The sequence below is a fragment of the Centrocercus urophasianus genome, unplaced genomic scaffold, assembly GCF_019232065.1.
Source record: "Centrocercus urophasianus isolate 14NV4802_14NV808 unplaced genomic scaffold, USGS_Curo_1.0 seq_10, whole genome shotgun sequence".
Classification (NCBI taxonomy): Eukaryota; Metazoa; Chordata; class Aves; order Galliformes; family Phasianidae; genus Centrocercus; species Centrocercus urophasianus.
The window spans coordinates 77,613,503-77,632,583 of NW_024884142.1; the positions used below are offsets into that span (position 1 = coordinate 77,613,503).

The window sequence follows — 19,081 nt, forward strand, 5'->3', positions numbered from 1 at the left end:
TCAAAGCTCAGGCTGGCAGAATTGAAGAGACATAACTTGAACTATGGAGAGGCATAGGTGTAACAGTACCATGTGATACAGCTTTTTATACAACCTATTATTTCAGAGCAAGGAAAAAAAGGTAAAAGAAAGAAAGGTTGTTGTGCTAACCAAGGAGCCCACACATTTTTGGGATCACAAGAGTAGTGATGCAGAACTGAAGCAACAAATTTTTATTACCACCCTAGCACCTCTATGACCTCCCTTGGCAGATTATTCCATTGTTTGATGAGACCTCAGTGTTTGACCACTTTCCCTAATGACTTTAATTAATCAAGGTTTTACATTGTCCACAACTCATCTGAATAAATCCTATGTTTTATATTTTTAAAGTGTATATGATACAGAAATTATATTTCCCCCCTTAGTCACCTTTCCTGTCAGGTCAGAAAATAGACTAATACCTGTGTAAACATACGCATTCTTGCATAAGCAGATTTTTACAGGTGCATACAAATACCAGTTTGCATGCATGCATGACTACATATATGTATAACATTATTTTTTCCCTGTACGTATGTGCACTCACATCTAATGTAAGAATGTCTGTTTTCTGAGTAATTTGGCCTCATTTGTAGCTATATTCATAAACCTAGGCTTTCCTGAACATAAAATTAAATATATTTTTTGTATCCCTTTTTAATGTTAGAAGTCACTTTGAAATAATCAACAGACCTTTATCAATACTGAAAGATGTTAAAACCCCAAAAAACGTTCTAGACACATCATTACTTATGTTCAGTTAATCCATAGCTATAGAACTGTTGCATTCACCTTTCCAAATCAGTGAATCTCAGGGCTACTCCCACTACTGAATTTAGAGACAAACTTTCCACGTAGATTTTAAAGTAGAATTTAATTTATTAGCTTTAAACATCTTACCTTTATTTTTCTTTTTTATTATTTTTCAAAGCAATTTCTTCTAGCTTGCCAAGTATCCCAAATCACCTTTTCAGCACTTACAGAGAATTGTTCCCAAGAATCCTTTACAATTTCTGAGGTTGCATCATTAACAATTAGATTTGCATGATCTTTCTGTCTGGGCATGTTTCAATTTTCAACTAATAAAGCATTGAATGTTAAGAAGACAAGCAAAAATTTTGGTATAATCTTGGTCAAAGATTTCTATACAACAAAAAAATCCAAACAGTTGTAAAATTTATGTAAGTGGTATAAAACAGCTGATGGATCATAAACATAGTGTAACTATATAAACTATACCCTTTCTAAGTACAGAACAGTTACTAGTAAAACTGATCGGATGAGGTCACCAGGGAAGTTATTATAGAGAGAAAGTAGACTACAAACATAAAGGTAATAGAGTTGCCTCTAATACAAACTACATGCTATCTAAATTTACCACCATAAAATAAGAGTTCAGAGAAAAATAAGCATACAGAACCACTAGGCAGTAGGAATCAAATTTGCTAAAAAAGTTTACATATACAATTTAGACATAAATAGCGTAAAAAAACAGTGCTATTGAAGCAGCCTGAAGAAAAATAAAGAAAAAGGTGTAAAGATGTATTAAATCATCCTAATAATTGTTAGAGAGCAATCAGCTGTTTCAAAATTTTACCAAGAATTATTCTGAAATAATCTGAAATCACTATTAAAATGGAAATATTCAACCAACATATCAATAAAGTAAATAGAAAAGGAGAAAAGAAACAAAACAGCAGGTATGAATAAAATAGGAATAGCTTTACAGAACAGCAGCAGTGAAATAATTACCAGAAAGAGATAGAAGCTGCACTGAGAAGACAGAAGAATAAAAATACCTGATACACCAAATCCCTCCTGACTTTTAAGAGCTACCACCATGAGAATACTTATAAAAATAATGTGGACATTATCAGAATATCTATTGTCAGAGTGAATTTGCATCTTTGATCATCAAAGGAAAACAGCCATTAAACAGAAGAGATGCAAGGATTCTGAGACTTATTAGATGTAGGCATTAAGTGAAAACTAATCTGGAGTTGTACAGTCTGATTGATACCTGTATTACCAAAACACTGATTAATACTGAGCAAGGCAACAAAAATGATTATGAGATGAAAGGCCAAACTCTTATGAAAACAGGAAGAGCGATACTATACATATGGCTTACTGCTACACAATGAATGAGGCTGTCTGGAGCTCTCTGAGGAACCTGCCTGGAGAGCAGTTAGAGTATTAAACAAGCTTCAAACAGATGCCAGCAGGGTTAACCCGGGGTTTACACTTCCTGTAGCAGCACAGACTTGTAAATTGGCTCAAGCACTAGATGTGATCCAGCCATCCTCCAGAGAAGGGCTGGGCAGCACGGTGAGGCAGCTAGGAGCTGGCTCTGGCAGCCCTGGACCTGTAGCATTGCAAGGCTTGTATTCTCCAAGAAATATACTAAATATTCCTATATAGTAACACTACATCTTGCTCCTTGAAATTACACCTAGAAATGTATTCACTAGGGTTAACTTTCACTTTGAGTTGTCCAACCTATTGAGTTCTTCCTTCACAGCTACAGAGAGAGACACACTTCTCCAAGTGCAGGCTCAGAGGAATTACTTTAGGTTCCTGTTTTGGGTGGTCCCTGCATGGTTATCCCCACTTTTACACATGGCACTTAGGGAAGTATATCTTCCTGGACTTAAAGTAGATAGATCAAAAGCAACAGATAGTAATTCTACAATGACAGAGAGGGCTTTCCACTCTAACATTAAGCTGGTACTCAGTGTTGAGACCAAATATTCATTATTCCTTTTTATTATTTTTTTAAACCTTCATACACTATCTAAAGAAGGAAAGAAAGAAGTATGATAACTATATTTACAGGCAAATCAAACATTATAATTAGGAATATGCCAAATCAAAAAATGAAAATCAGTCTCAAAGGATTTGTCATAAAATTATTCTCTTATATTGTTCAGGTATGAAATTTACTGCAGACATTCTCTGCTGAAAAGTTGACATTTTACGAACTGCAAGTGCAAACTACTTTTTGAGCAGTTTCATCCAGTGAAAGACAAAAATAAGTAAAGTGTTTTCGCTTGGCCTTTGTAGCATCTGCACATGGGGCCAGTAGTTTCATGTTTCTGTCAGTTTAAAATACAAATACTCGATTATTAATTACCAAATGCAAATGTATCAATTTATCTAATCATGATATACATTTATTTTCCCCAAGAGGCTGTTTCTTCAGGAATCTTTCAGTCAGAAATCCTTTACTCCACCTCTTCCTGCAAAATCCACTGTTCATAGCCATGCAGGACTTACACAGAAAGTTCATATCTGATTGAAATAATCTTTTCTACCAAGATATCTTTAGGAATATGGGAAAATAATTAAAACAGGGCATTTACATCTCTCGTGGTTTATATGATTGAATATGAACATCTTCCTGCATGTTGAATCTATCCTCAGCACTTACCTTTACAGAAGAAACGGCAAGGGAATATTTTCTGCTTGTTTTTATGCTACTATTTCAACTTTCAAATGTTGCATCAAGTAATTTCATGCCTTAAAAAAGCCAGCATCTAGAATAGTCAAACCATGTTTTCTATGAATCTTATGCAAGCTGCTACTTACAATCCGAGGTTTGAAGGGTGGCTTGATTTTCCTTTGTTCTAGAAGAACCCAGTCAATTTCCTTGAAAAACGGATGCTGCTTAATCGCATCTTCCCCGTTTTGTGATGCCACGCAGCCAAGTCGTTTATTTGGATTTTTTGTCATGAACTACAGGGTGGGGGAGAGAGAAGAGGAAAAAGTTAAAACACGAATGACAATGGCTGGAAACCATTTACAATTTAATTAGAAATTACCGTTGTTAAGGTTTAGTTTTTAGAGATAACCCCCTATCAGAATGTTACTTTTCCTGGAAGAGCAACAAGGACACTTCTCCAAATTTCAGAGGCTACAGTCAAACTGGAAGATTCAGAACTCTGAAAATAAAGTTTCCTGCAGGAAAATCTTTCAGTTATGTTCTGTGACCTCCTAATTCCACCTGGCTGGGAGTGCTACAGGAGAAGATTCTCTTTCCATCTTTGGCCAAAAATACTAAAGAAAACAGAGAATATTAAAACCTCCAGTGACAGTTTACGAAAGATGTTTAGGATAGCTCTTATTTTATCTTGTTTGCACTGCCTTAACTACGAATTTTGGAGACAGAGGCTAAATATTATTCTTGTTTTTTATTTTCTTTGGATACATAGGCTTCGTATAGATCCAATCCTTTCAAGCAAACACGTGAAAGGTCCTAGTTCTCTTATGCATTTCTAGAATTTCTTTTTCATATGAATAAGAATAGCATCTGTAGCTATGAAATTTACAGTTCTGCCTGTACATTTCAAAAAATACATGGAATATATTGAGAATCACCACAGCATGCTGATTCAAATATGAACAGTTAGTCCTGTATTCGACTCTTCTGCAATTTTTTTTGCAAGTGGACAACTGCTATCTAAATTACAGCCTGTATTTTCTATAGGCAGGAGAAGCAAAGGTTTTGAAAGAATTAGTGCACTTTGGTGAGGTCTCTTGGAAAACCACCAAAAGCATTCCTACATTCCTCTGCTTTACTTCACCTCCAAGAGCCTCTGGTAACAGAGAGAGCAGGCCAGGAACCATCAGCCATGCATTTTCTAGAAGCAGAACATGGAAATTACAGGGTAAGCCTTTTGTACTCTGTAATTCAAGTATCAAAGAAGTAAAATCTGATCCTACCTACTCTCTGCCATGTTCTATCTTTGTTTTAAGCTGCAGGCAGGGAAACATCATGTCATATTTAACAAGCCCAGAACATGGAAATATTACTATGTAATACAGTTTATCACTGTACTTCACAAACTTGGAAATGAATGATGAGAGAGAAAAAAATTTAGGAGCAAATACTTTGAACAAGTGTCATGTACAAATGTGATGCAATAATCTCAGAATTCTGAAGTGGACATTTAATTCCATAAATTTCATACTCTGAGGTAAATATTGGCCTTTTTCAGCTCTTATTGCCATTTCTGAAGCACAAGCTGATGTTTACTTCCTGTTTATCAACAGCACCAACAATGATGCTACTGTCAGTGCCCTGACAGCTGCTAACTGTACTGTATTGATGAGATGGTTGCCAGTAGGGCTTATTATACTTACAATACTTACAGTCACAGCCATACGTGCTGCTTATACTATGGCAGGAACCTCTTATTTAAGTAAGAGCACTGAAGATCAGAGCTCCTACTGACTTAAATGACAATGGGAAAAAGGGTTGCTGAGATATTTATGTAACTTGGGGCCTGAATTGAGGATCAGTAGGTTCCCAAAACTTTGCTCTGAAATAAGCAGCAGTGTTTAAAAGCAGAGTTCTGCCTCTGTAGCCAGAGATCTATGTCATCTGGATACACAGAGAGCATACACTGTACACACAACCTTTCTCAATCACTTGCAAAGAAGCCCAGACCTAATTTCAATGAGGAATTGTTTTCCTTACCGGACAGGAAAGAATTTTAAATAGCAATTCCTGTCAATTCACAGAAACGGAGCTAATAAGATTCCTGGGATTTCATGGGATAAGCAACATTCTGCCTTGCAATACTGAGCTGTAAAATTATCCTTGTTAAAATTCTGTTAGAATAAATGGGAAAACTGCTTCTTCATAAAAGAGGAAAATATTGTTACTTGATGTAAGAGAACATCATTATATTAAACTCTCCTTACAGTTTGCTTGAAGGAGTGAAAAAATACATGGTTTCTAAAGAATAAAACTGTCTCAAAGCACAATGTGAGGAAATGAAGTGTTCCAAAGCTAATCCCTTGCTAGCATTCAGCAGTAAAATACATAGACGCCTCTTTCTTTCCTCTGCTTTTCCTGTTCTTCATTTAGTAGAATGTGGGCAAGGATCAGATGCAGGGCACAAATTTCAAAAGTGTTTCACACCATAGCTGCATTGGCAGTAGGTTGTTAAATGTAAGGAATGTTTTTTTTACAGTGTTCCATTAAATTCTATCACTTTATGCCAGTCAAATAATCTTGCCTAATTAAAAGTAATTTTTTACTACAGTGCAGATCTGTTTTATGGATGTCACTCTCTTTTTAAGGTTTAAAATGGAATTAAGGACTAACTTCAGACAAAAAGATGTAAAAAATAGACTGTAGCAAAATACAAACCACCATGCCTAATATCAACGTATAGACTCGGAAAAATAGACTCATAATAGGAAGTAAGCTTTGAATGAAATATATAGTGTTGGACGCCTTTACACTCATATTCACAAAATACATTGCTTACACCTACAGTCTAATTCAGTGTCTCTATTTCTGTGTGGTTAATTAATGATGTGTAAGATTAACAACTGGACATCTCACTACATGCACCACAAACAGTGAGACCTTAACTATCAAACCTGTTTTTCCCCTTCCTCTGTCAAAAAAAACCTTCTAGTTACAGTGGTTTTTGCACTACACACAAGTCAAGGGTTATCAGAAAACTTCCCCCCTCCAGTGAATATTTCCATGATTTGGAATAACAGATAGACTGGTTACTGTTGACTCACAGAAAGTGCCTTTGGATTGGAAGACAAAGGAACAGACTTTACAGAATATGAAACCCAAATAGTACAGAAAATCTCTGAAATTCTCTGCAATAGCCTAGAATAATCCTGAGTACCAGTCTGAATTCCTGAAGTTCAATTCCATACATCCTAGTCGCCGGACTGATAATAATTGAAGGCTTTGGCAATAAAAAGAGACACATGAAAGAAGCATGTCAGCTAATAAAATGTCATCAGAGAGGTGTCTGGAGGGAAAGGGAGAACATGTATGAAAGTCAGCTTTAATAAATCCTCCACGTTTTCACTACCATGAATGGAGTAAAAGAGATACTCCAGCAAATAACTCAGAGATATTAACTTGGATTACTGGTCTGAATCATTCTCTTCAGCTCCCCCTCCACCTAGCCCCCTACACTCTCTCAGGATAAGACTGAAGGTATTTTTATTAAAAGACTCCAAAGTGCTACCTGTCCTGTGGTGTAAAAATCAGATTTTTTTTCTTTTTTCTATATAATATCAAAAGATAATCCTGTATAAATGTAACTCAAAATGTAACTATTTAGGACTTTACATTAACAGCTGCTCTGTTCATTGAAAATTTCCTTTATTCCAGGCATTAACTGGGACAAAACAACTGCCCAGGAGTAAGACCACTTAATCTAAGTGTTATGTGAATTAAAAAGTAGAACATGCAGCTGTAAATAAAAAGCTTTCAACCCATCTTGATAATGTAGGAAGAAAGGCAAATTCACCACTGGGTTAAATCAAAACACCAACTCTTTCCTTTACACAGTGCTTTCTCAGCTCTGGGGAACATGCGGCATATGAAGTGTCAAAGTGATAGTATGGTTCTAGTTGGTTGGGTTTTCCCTGAAACATGAATCTGCAGTACACAGATTTATTCAGTGTACTACTGCGTGGAATACAAACATTCTGTTCCTTTCCCACAAGCGGTGTAATTTATCCCAGGCCCCATTATCCTAACAGTGGCACTCTGAACTGTGCTTGAACTCCCAGTGGTGACTGTTCTCAACAACTTGCAGCAAATTCAATTTTAATCAAGGGTAAAAAAAAAAAAACAACAAAAAGAAAACCATGAAATGCAGGAAAACAAGTAATGGAAGACTCACTGCTTTTAGAATGCTGACGGCTTCTTTACTGAGCCAGACTGGATATAAGACATCATCATGAAGGATGGATTCGAAGAGATCGTCTTCATTGTCAGCTTCAAAGGGGGGTTGCCCAGCCATCATTTCATACATGAGAACACCCAGAGCCCACCAATCTACTGAAGGGCCATATTCTAATTCCTGGAGGATCTGGTACACAAAAAGAGATCAAATTGATCAGATGCAAATTTACTATTTGAACATGCTAGACTCCTTTTTTTCCTCCAGGGCGTGTGTAGGACTAAAACACACAGCGATGTTGCTGAACAGCAGGCATGGTTTCTTACCAATACAATTTGCACAAACAGCCATGTGTCAATGTGTAGTTCTCAGAAGTATTAACTGAGTTTAGTAGTCCCATGGGTAAAAGAGTATGCTTGTCAGCAAAAGAGCTGTATATCCTTCCAAATTGTTTAAAGCAGGTCACGTTATAGGGGAAGAAAGATCACATATACAAAACAGATCGGTGGAAAATGTGAAACATTTCCTTGTCTCTGTCTTGAATAAAACAAACGTAACCAACTTGTAATGTTATACAGAGATCATCCAAGAGATTTATTCGCGTGCTTTTGGTAGGGCTGAAGGAATCTAAAAGCATTTTTGTTCAAGTTCTTTTTACAGCACTGAAATGCTGTACAATATATGGTTCTAGGACTCACTTTGTGTTTGCTTTCAAGAAAAAAAAATGGCAATAATTTTTCAGGTGGCACAAGTTCAACCTTGTAGCAAATACCTTTAGTGGGGAGTAGTTGTTTAGCATGATGGATTTTTATTGTCTTAGTGTTACAGAATTATTGTATAAGGAACAAGTTCTTGGCTCTTCTCCACTGAAAAGAAGCTTGATGTTTGGCTGCAGTGTTTCAGCATGACAGGAGACTGGGAAAAGAAGAGTAGGTGGCTGTTTAAGGTGAAGATGACCTGCTTAAAATTGCTGGAATGGCAGCAACTCCACCATCTCTTTAAGAATATTAGTATTTCAGTCAGAAGCCTTGTGGTGAACTGCATTAGCTTAATAGTGTTTTGGAAAAATGATTGTAAAATAACGTATAAAATTCAGTTTTAACCTAAAAACTGAAATTAGTTTAACATTTGGATGTATCTATCTTACTTCTGACTGGATTTTTAGTTGATTGTATATTAAATTTTATACACATTAATTACAGAAAACAAAACTCTTCACAAGTGTACTTTCTGAGTGTTCTGAGTACTCCCTGTAAATCAGATATTGCTAAAGAACAGGGACTTGAAACATAGTACCATGGTGCAAGAGAAATAGAATCAACAGGTATTCTGTAATCAAGGTGACAAAATGGAAGCCTAAGCTATTGAATTATTATTGCTTTTTTTTTAGTAATATTTTTAAAAGAACTTGCCAAATGATGCAATTATTATACTGAATCAGAAAAGAATTCATATAAAACCAAATCCATCCCACTGGCATTTATTTTCTTTTATCTTCAGAGCTCTTTTCAAATGCCACAAAACATGTTCATAGATGTCATGATAGTTACAAGATGACTCACACCTTAGCAGTTGTGCTACCAAAGCTTGACAGCCAAGAACTCTAACGATTTCTAACTCAGTATCACCAGCATATGATAAACTAATACTTTTCCCCGCTGTAAATTTATGGTTGATGAAGGACAAGCTAATGAAGTTTTTTTTTTTTTTTTTTTTTAATGAAGTGAACTAGATAAGCACATTGAATCTTTGGCAAAAAGATGCATGGATTAGTAACTAAGCTGAGCAGACAAAATCTGTCTAGCAGGGAAACTGTACAACATCAACTCATTTGAGGTACTCAAAAATACATCTCATAATATTAAAATTTAGGATATGTGAAATAAGTAAAATTATCAGCAATTTCTTTTACCCAGTGAATGCCTAAAAATGAAATAGGGTGTTGCAACTGTACGCTGCACGTATATGAAAGGCTTCTACTTTTTTATGCAAGCATCTCTATTTTCTCCTCATTTATATGATATGAAGTGCTGCAAAGATAGTGTTTTTCACTCATGAACACTTTAGAGAAAAGAAAAATATCCATTCCCACAAAACGTTATGGAAAATGACACCAAACCTATGGTCTCTTCTGTATGAACATGCCCTTTTAATTCTCATGAACAGTTAATATCATTTTTTATAACTACTAAAGACTAGTGCTGATAGTAGTCACTTGCTTGCAGCTTCTTAAGGGCGTCTGTGAAAGCTTCTTGAAGTGTTTTCACAATGATGCTGTGAGAATGTGGAGAAAAATACTATTAAATTCAGGAATAAATAACAGAAAATCCATGCTTTGCCTCTCTATGAACATGGAATACTGTTTGTGTCTTGTAGTGGAAACCATGTGTGCAGGGTTACCCGAGAAAATCTGTGGCACAGCCTCACCTGCTTAATCTACTGCTTTTATCTACAGGTAAAAAGGGCCTAAAATTACGCATGTTATCGTCCATCTGATGAATTATACTATCTGTATTCTTAGCACCATGCAAAAACATACCTCCGGAGCAATATAGTCAGGTGTGCCACAGAAGGTTGTGGTGGTCACTCCATTCAGAATCCCTTCTTTGCACATCCCGAAGTCAGCCAGCTTACAGTGGCCTTCTGCATCCAAAAGAATATTGTCCAGTTTCAGGTCCCTGAAATAAAAAGGCCAAGAATTACATCGACTTTCAAATTTTGAGCATGCACTCATGAATTTGAAAAGACTATAAAACATCCAAACAGGTGGTTTCACAAACATCACTGAATGTCTGACCTTTGCGTATGCATGAAAAATGAGTGGCAGCACTTACTGAATAGATCTCAATAATGGCAATAAAGAAGCAGGTAATGACAAATATTTTGCAAGACCATGCCTTTACTCTCTCTTCAGCTGCATGGAAGTGCAACTGTATTAAAAACAGAATCAGAAATGTTTGGAAAAGATCTCATTCTCTTGATTGCTATGAATCTAAGACTATGCGAAACAGGTCAGTGATACCTAATAAACCCACTCTCACTTTTTTCATCAGTACAGTGTAAGGAATAACAATTTAGCCTACTTACCAAATGGGTTGAATTAATTAACTTTACAACATGGATTACTTTGAATTGGATTCTTAATGTATACCAGCAATTCAAAGTTCAGACTGCAATGAGAGAATTAGAAAAAAGTACTTAAATGTTTGGGAGAATTATTTTCTGCAGCCTGAGAACTGCTCAGAAATAATCTAATACCTGGCACTCATTGTTAAACAACATATCTTAGCAGCTGCCTGTGATCACTCTTTATACAAATGTCTTTGTGTTGAAAATACACAATTGTTTGGTTATTAAACTAGGGGAGGTCAGTAACAGGTTGAGAAAGGGATATCCACCTTTCCTGTCTTGCCCCCTGCACACATTCTAAATTTACCACTGACAATTATCTCATGATCCAACTCAACAAATGCTAGGTACCATTTAACTTACCTGCCACTCGTCTTAGACTAAATCACAAAAGGATATGGAAAGCCAGTGAATAAAGGAATAATCCTTTTTATGGGGAAAAAACAACAACAACAACAAAAAACAACCAAGAAAACAAAACAAACAAACAAAAAACAACAAACCAGCAGAACTACTTTATCATATATTTTGTCATGATAAAACAAACAAAAAACAAAGACAACACAACCCACTGCTGGTCTCTTCCAACTTGGGATATTCTATGATTCACTGATAATACATGGTCCATTATATTTTTCACTTCTGTCTCAGCTCTGAATGCCTCTATATTGTATTAAAAATTCACAGAAATATATGAAGAGGTGAGAATCAAAAGCAGAACACATGTCCTTGTGTGATTGTGTGGTCAGTTCCTGATCAGAACTTTTTACTCTAGAGGTATTAAATAAAAGGAATTGAGGAGAAATAACTATAAGCAGACAAATTCTTAATCAGACATATGAATAAAATTGTATGCCAGCCTTTGTAAACAAATGAGAACAGAAAGGTAACTGGTGACAACCAAGACAGCTTCAGTAAGGCCAACTCGTGCCTGACAAATCTGACAACCTTCTATAACAAGGTCACAGTGCTGATGCATTAGGGAAGAGTAACTGATACAGTATTTGACACTGTTTCACACAGTACTCTTGTCTCTAAATTAGAGAGACACAGATTTGACATATGGACCACTTGGTGGATAAGGAATTGGTTGTATGGTCACACTCAAAGAGTTGTGGTCAATGGCTCAATGTCTAAGTGAAGATCAATGACAAACTGTGTTCCTCCTTGTCTGTACTGGGACTGGTATTATTTAATTTCTTTGCCCATGACATGGACACAGTGGGATTGGGTCCCTGCAGAGGACACCGCACTTAATGTGTAGACACATTGTTGGGAAGTTATGTCATCCAGAAGGATCTTGACAGACCTAAGAGGTGGGTCCCTGCAAACCTTATGAAGTTCAACAAGGCCAAGTGCAATGTCCTGCATCTGTGTTGGAGCAATCCAAGACAGGATAAAGAATATATTGAGAGCAACCCTGAGGAGAAGGACTTGGGGATGTTGAGTGATAAAAAATTGCACATGTGCTGGCAAGCTGCACTTGCAACCCCAAAAGCTGACCATACCCTAGGCTGCATCAAAAATGATGTAACCAGCAGGTCAGGGGAAGTGATTCACCCTCTTTATTCTGCTCTTATGAGGTCCCACCTCACATTACTGTGTTCAACTCTGGGACCTCTAGTACAAGAAGGATGTGAACCAGTTCAAGTGGGTCCAGAGCAGGCCACAAGGATGCTTAGAGAGCTGGATCACCTCTCCTGTGAAGACAGGTTGAGAGAATTGGGGTTATTTAGCCTTGGAGAAGAGAATTCTCCAGGGAGACGTTATAGCGGCCTGCCAGTACCTAAATGGGGCTTACAAGAAAGCTGAGTAGGGACTTTTATTCAAGAGCATAGTGACATTCCAAGAGGTAATGGTTTCAAATTAAAAGAGGGTAGATTTGGATTAGATATGCTGAAGAAATTCTTCTCTATGAGGATGGTGAGGTACTGGGAAAAGGCTGCCCAGAGAAGTTGTAGATATCCCATCCCTGCAGGTGTTCAAGAGCCAAGATGGATGGCGCTTTAGGCAACCCATTTTAGTGGGAGGTGTCCCTGCCAATGACAGGAAGGTTGGAACTAGGTGACCTTTAAGATCCCTTCCAATGCAAACTATTCTATGTTTCTATGAAAAGATGCAGATTTTGTTTCCAAAATCCTTAATATCAACAAATTCCACCTGAGTGAGTGATTAGAAGCCTTTACTTTGCTCTGAAGTCCTTCATTGAGAGAAATGCCGCCTTTCCAGTCCCTAGATTTTAGAACCACAATCATCATAGTGCACTGGAAACAATCAGACATTAAATAATTTAATAGCCTTTCCAAGGCTGCACTATTTGAGATATATCCAAGGCTACAGGGTTCTGAAATTTCCTCAGAGGTGCTCTTTCCTCTCTATCACCCTTATTTCAGTAGGTAAAGTTATTTCTTTTTGATTGACTTTATCTTTCTTTTGATGTTTGTTCAATATTTTTGGGTATGCTGGCCCACCTGTATCTAACTTATACTATGTCACATAACAGCAAAAAAAATGAGGTACTTCTGGTACACAGTTGACTTACTACTCAAGGTCTGTGTAAAGCTTGCATATACATACAGTGTGCATCAGACGCTTCTGGGAAACTCTTGATGACAGTGTTGTAGAAATTAGTCGTGCTGTATACATACTACTAAGTGGTTTGTGCATTTGCAAGAAGTTTGAGGTGGCCACAGTCAGATTTCCCTCACTAACTGCAAATCCACTGTCTCTCATGTAAACTAGCCTTATCAAATATGGTTTATGAAGCTGAAGAATACCTGGGCTGCAGAAATGCTCCTTGCAATCAATATGCTTTACACCTGATTTTGCTCCAAGTCAGTTATGCTACTCTATAGATACTCAGCTGGTCACACCCAAGAGCCCCTAGACTACATTTTGTCATTTTTTAAGGTCATGCTATTTATGAGTTCCCAAACAATCCAAGATCTAACTGGTTACAACAAAATCACCTACATCTAATCATTTAACCCATCAATCACTTCTTGCTATCCCTTTATTTGCTTAAAGATTTGTGTAAGTAACAGAAACTGAAGAAAAACTTGACTGTAGAGAAAGAGAATAAACAACCTGAACAAAGAGAAAAACATGAATAGCCTAAATATGAAATTCTGTTTAGCTATGAAGACCAGAAGTGAAATTTTAAGCCTACCTACAGGAGGTTAAAAGGTAAGTTGGAAGTCTGCCAAAATGCCAAATTTATTGCTAGTCTATGAGATTATCATGCACTGAAAACCATTTAAAAACAATTTTGTTAATTTGTATCTGACAGATTTTTTTAAAAAAGGTAAATTTTAAAAAAGAAAGCATAATAACTCAAGAAATGTAAGAGAGGAGCTAACATGCCACTCAATGCATCAGAGGAAAAAAAAAAAAAGAGTAAATCAAACACCGAGAGATGAGGAAACAAATGAAATACTAACAGAAAAGAATTCTCAAGGAATTTTTTTTTCAGTGCTGGTGAAAAAAGTTTTAGTTTAAGACCTGTATGTTTCCACAATTGAAACCCAGCTCTTCAAAATTAAGAGCTATCCATCTCCAGAATGTAAAATCATTATCTGTACAGAATAATCCATTTGGATCCATTCTGTCTTTTACTTGGTTCCTGGTGTTAGCGCTAGCTGTCTGCTTCTAAATCAGAGCTTACCAAATAATACAGTGTCAGATAGCTCCATGACAAAGATCTATTACATTCTTCTTTTTCTCATTTTGCATACTCTTTGTAGGAACTAAGAAAGTCATCTGTGTATTACAAAATGAGCTCCTATAACCTGAGTAACTACTTGCAACTGCAAACAACCTAACCAGTTAAGCTAGGAAAATGCCCAGGTTGTTTGAATATATTAATGATACATGAAGCTACTTCTCTCCTTTGTTTGTTTGCCAAGATGCTTTGTACAGTCAGTTCAGTTGACTGGAACAGTAAATTGCATAACTTAAGTACTGTTTTTTTTTAATCATTTCTTTTTCTCGGAAAATGTTAAAAGAAATTTAAGCCTTGGTTTCTATTTCTGGGCATTTGCCAGCATCACAATCACCTCAGAATCAGGAATGATTGGCAGGATCTCAAGAGATAATCAGGATTATAACAACGAGGTTTGTACATGTCAGAACAGAAGAGCAGGCTGACAGCAGGTAACCTGCAAGAAAGCCTCCACAATGCTCATTCATTCCTCTACATGCCAGTGTCATGAGACACCGAGCGTTCTCACTTCCCAGAAATGCTCCAGTGATGAGGACTTCGCAGAACTGCACTCTTCAAGTCTGACTTCAAACAGTAGCCAGTGAGATAACCACCTTGTGTGTGTGGCCATGTGTCACACATGTCATTTAGATAACAGGTAATGTTCTTGTTGAAAGTAAGGCAATTAAACAGTCAAGATAGGCTTTGACCAGAAAGTCTGCCAAACATTACTAACAGTAGCCTTTGAATCAGGTAAACATTAGTAACTAAATAAAACCATATTTGAAGAACAGGATCAAGTAGCTAAGAAACATGATCACATGTTGGTTTAAGCAATCACTTTTCAATGAAATATCTCCACAGCATCTACTTCTACTCTAGTTGCTGAATAATCAACCATATACATTTCAGCATGAAGGTGAATAAACAGAAGTTTGGAAATAATAACTACATCAGAAACAGGATCCTATATTTCTTTATAGGATTAAAATGAAGTGAAGGACAGCACCTTACTAAACATCTATCGAACATCAAAGCAATACAAGTCAAAAGTAAGTAGCTACTGAACAACTGTCAAATCCTTCACATTTTGTGTGTGTGTGTGACTTCCAGCTACAATAAACGCTTTCAGAACTGTATTTGAAATTTTTGCCACTGCCATTGTTCCCCTGCATGGGAAAATTGCATCTTTTCTGCAGGCTTTGAATAGACAGGCTATTCACAGAAGGAACCACTGAAGGTAAAAAGGAAACATCCCCATAACAACACACAGAGAGCCAACAGAATAATTTTCCACTAATATAGTTATTGAAATTCATAACTGAAGGCAACATCCTCATTAAATCAATTAAAAATTTCAATTAGTAAGATGAAATTACTTTTTCTATGTTAATTAATATAAGACTTCTACATTCCTAGAGTTCTTAACTTACTCAGCAGTATCAAATTGCATTTGAGACAAAGATACTCTCTTGCATCTAGAGATCTCTCTTGTACCCAGCACTAAATTTCTCTTTGTTGTAATTTTAGTTAATGTAGCATTTTCAACATAAATTTCAATCAAAAGCAATAAATACCATAGAACATTTGTACTATGCTATCTGAAATGGTATTTTCTGAATGACTGATAGACTCACCAAAATCTCTGTCTCAGTTCTTCAAACATATTGGTGATTCCAAAATACATAGATAACTAATGTACTAGATTCTGTTCTAACCAAGATGGAGTTATATAGAAAGCTGGTGAGAAAACCAAAATAAATTTCAATACTTGTTATGTTCTGATGTTAAATTCTTTAGCAATTAAGTCTCACAACCTAATATCAACTTTCATTTATAAGCTTTGGGACAGATGTACTAGAACTAATGTATTCTTCTGTTGCATTAAGTATTTCAATCACAACACATCAGCAAGGTTTTTTTTACTTCCTGACAAATTGAAGATGAATGGCTAAAACCCCAACCATAGCTTCTAAGAAAACACAAACAAATAACATTTTCTCCATTTCCAGACACTGTGGAGCAAGGAAGAAGCCTCTCATTTATAATGATACTAAGCAAAAAAATACAATTGTAATAGTGTCATTGGATGTCTGGTTCTACCAGGTGATGTGATCTCCCTTACTCCATGGAGTAAAAAAAATAGCGTGTGCTGGAATGCTCACGTTTATAAGTGGATTCATGATATTAGGGCAGATTTTGGGAGGAAGTAGACAGGAAACTGAGTGAGATTAACAGTGAAGAAAAAAATGGTTCTCACACTTTTATTTTAGGACATTTCCTAAAACTTCCTAAGTTTTGGCAGTATTTATCTGCAAGTCTGGGGTTTTCTGTTTTGTTTTTATGTTGATCCATTAAGTAATTAGCAGATTTATGAAAAGCATTTTCTCAGAAGCACAGAATCATAGGGTTTGGAAGGGACTTCTGGAGATCATCTAGTCCAATCTCCTACTAAAGCGGGTTCCCTACAGTAGGTTGCACAGGAAAGCAACCAGGCGGGTTTTGAATATTTCCTAAGAAGGAGACTCTACATCTTCTATGGGCAGTCTGTTCCAGTGTTCTGTCACCCTCAAAGTAAAGGTGTTTTTCCTCATGTTCATATGCAACTTCTCATGTTCTAGTTTGTACACCTTGCCCCTTGTTCTGTCACTGGGTACTGCTGAAAAGAGCCCAGGCCCATTCACAACACCTCCTGCCCTTTGGATATTTATAAGTATTTATAAGGCCTCTTCTCAAGCTCCTCTTCTCCAGGCTGAACAGCCCCAGGTCTTTCAGCCTTTCCTTATAAGGGAGATGCTCCAGGTCCCCCATTATTGTTCTGGCCCTCCACTGGACTCTCTAGAATTCCCTTTCTTGAACTGAGAGCCCAGAACTGGATACAGTACTCTAGATGTGGCCTCACCAGGGCAGAACAGAGGGGATGCCTTTTTGGTCACAAGACCACACTGCTGGCTTATGGACAACTCGTCCATTGGGATAACCAGGTCCTTCTCTGTAGAGCTCACTTCCAGAAGGCCAGTCTCTAAACTGTACTGATGACTGCAGTTATTCCTCCTCAGAAAGAAGCTGCCTGTGGCTCTGTAAACTCATCAGAAAGCAAAAATGTGGCTTGTATGATGTTGCCTGTTCCCACAATGTACTGTGAGAGAACTTTCAGAAAAGCAAGGTCCTGGGAGGGAAGAGAGGGCTGTTTAGCCCTAAATGTTTACCAACGTCTTAATGATGTATCAAACAAAGGTTTAATACTCCTTTCCAGGAGGTTAAAGAAACAGTGATTTGCTGGTAGCACAAAAACAAGTTTTATAAAATAATTTCTATATATGGCTTTTTAATGTTTTTGACCATAACTTGATTACAATTGTCGGTAACAGCTTAGGACATTACAGTGCATGATCTGCTTATCTTATTATGCTGAGTTTCCTCATAATAATGTGTAGACAAACTAATATATTATACTTAATAGCTTTCCTTTGTGCTGCTTTTCCTTTCATATTATTGCCACATTTTTATTTGTGAACACAACAGAAATACCTAGAAGTTTTAACAGACATTATGTAAAATAGTCTCAAAAATTGGCTATAGATATAAGAAAGTGATCTTTATTTCTTTTTCATGAGTGTTTCCTTCTACATTCACATCATACTGCTTTTTAAATGTCATCCTTCCATGATTCCCACCTGGAAATGCAATAATCCTTCAATGAGCCTTAGGCTGAGATGGGATATAGTGTTACAATGCTGCCTCTTGATTTAATCTTCCAAGGCCTCAATTTAGTCAGATTTTGTACTGGATTCCACAGGCATTCCTGCATTCCCATGGCCTGAAGGCCAGCAATTTTTTTATCAGGTAAGAAAAGTCATGAATGGAAGTGGCTTCTGCCTCAGAACCATGCAGTTGCATCATATAGCAAGCAATCTTCTCCTTTTGAAAAACTTCAGATTTTAAAAGCTATCTGTGTTGAAAACACAGACTGCTCAAAGGTTTTTATGAAAGCAGTAACGCAAACAGCCAGTGGTTCTGAGCTCATAGATGTCTTACTCCTGGAGCTGAGCAGTTTGGTCTGTCTGGGCCTCCAGCTGTGCATGTGAGTACCCTGACATTAAGGTTACTAACAGTTCAATAAGGGATTTACTTCTTCACTTCATTTAAATACACCATTTCCTTTTTTTTTTTTTTTTTTTTTTCTTTTTTCTTTTCTTTCTTCTCAAAGATTTTAGCTGAAAAAGTCCTGAGAATGACAGGATGAATCTGTATTCCCACTGATAATATTTACTGTATCAGTCTCTGCTAAAAAAACCTTAAGTTGAGGCATTGTTAAATACGTAATGTGACACAACTTGTCCTCACTGACACCTCACTGATCCCACTGAGGACAATAGAGTCCTTAGGTTTAGCCAAAGACTGACTCAACCTGAGGCATACTACTATGTGAAGTACAATGCTTTGTGCTCTTATTTTCATATCTCAAATAACATAAGATTGCATACTGTAACAATAACTTAGGTGGAGCACAAACTAGCAGTGCCTATTTATGTATGTCTATAATCCTTTTAAACAAAAA

At 36.7% G+C, this 19,081-nt stretch overlaps 1 protein-coding gene across 2 annotated transcripts in view; it reads right to left on the reverse strand.

The window, feature by feature from the left end:
• PRKCE (protein kinase C epsilon) overlaps positions 1–19,081 on the reverse strand; it is a 271,209-nt gene that overhangs the window by 17,821 nt on the left and 234,307 nt on the right. For both annotated transcript variants that reach the window (XM_042811519.1, XM_042811528.1), the window contains exons 12-14: positions 10,231–10,369; positions 7,692–7,880; positions 3,610–3,756 (exon numbers count right to left, since the gene is read on the reverse strand). In XM_042811519.1, the coding sequence (XP_042667453.1) occupies positions 3,610–3,756; positions 7,692–7,880; positions 10,231–10,369 (475 nt within the window). The remainder of the gene's footprint in view (positions 1–3,609; positions 3,757–7,691; positions 7,881–10,230; positions 10,370–19,081) is intronic.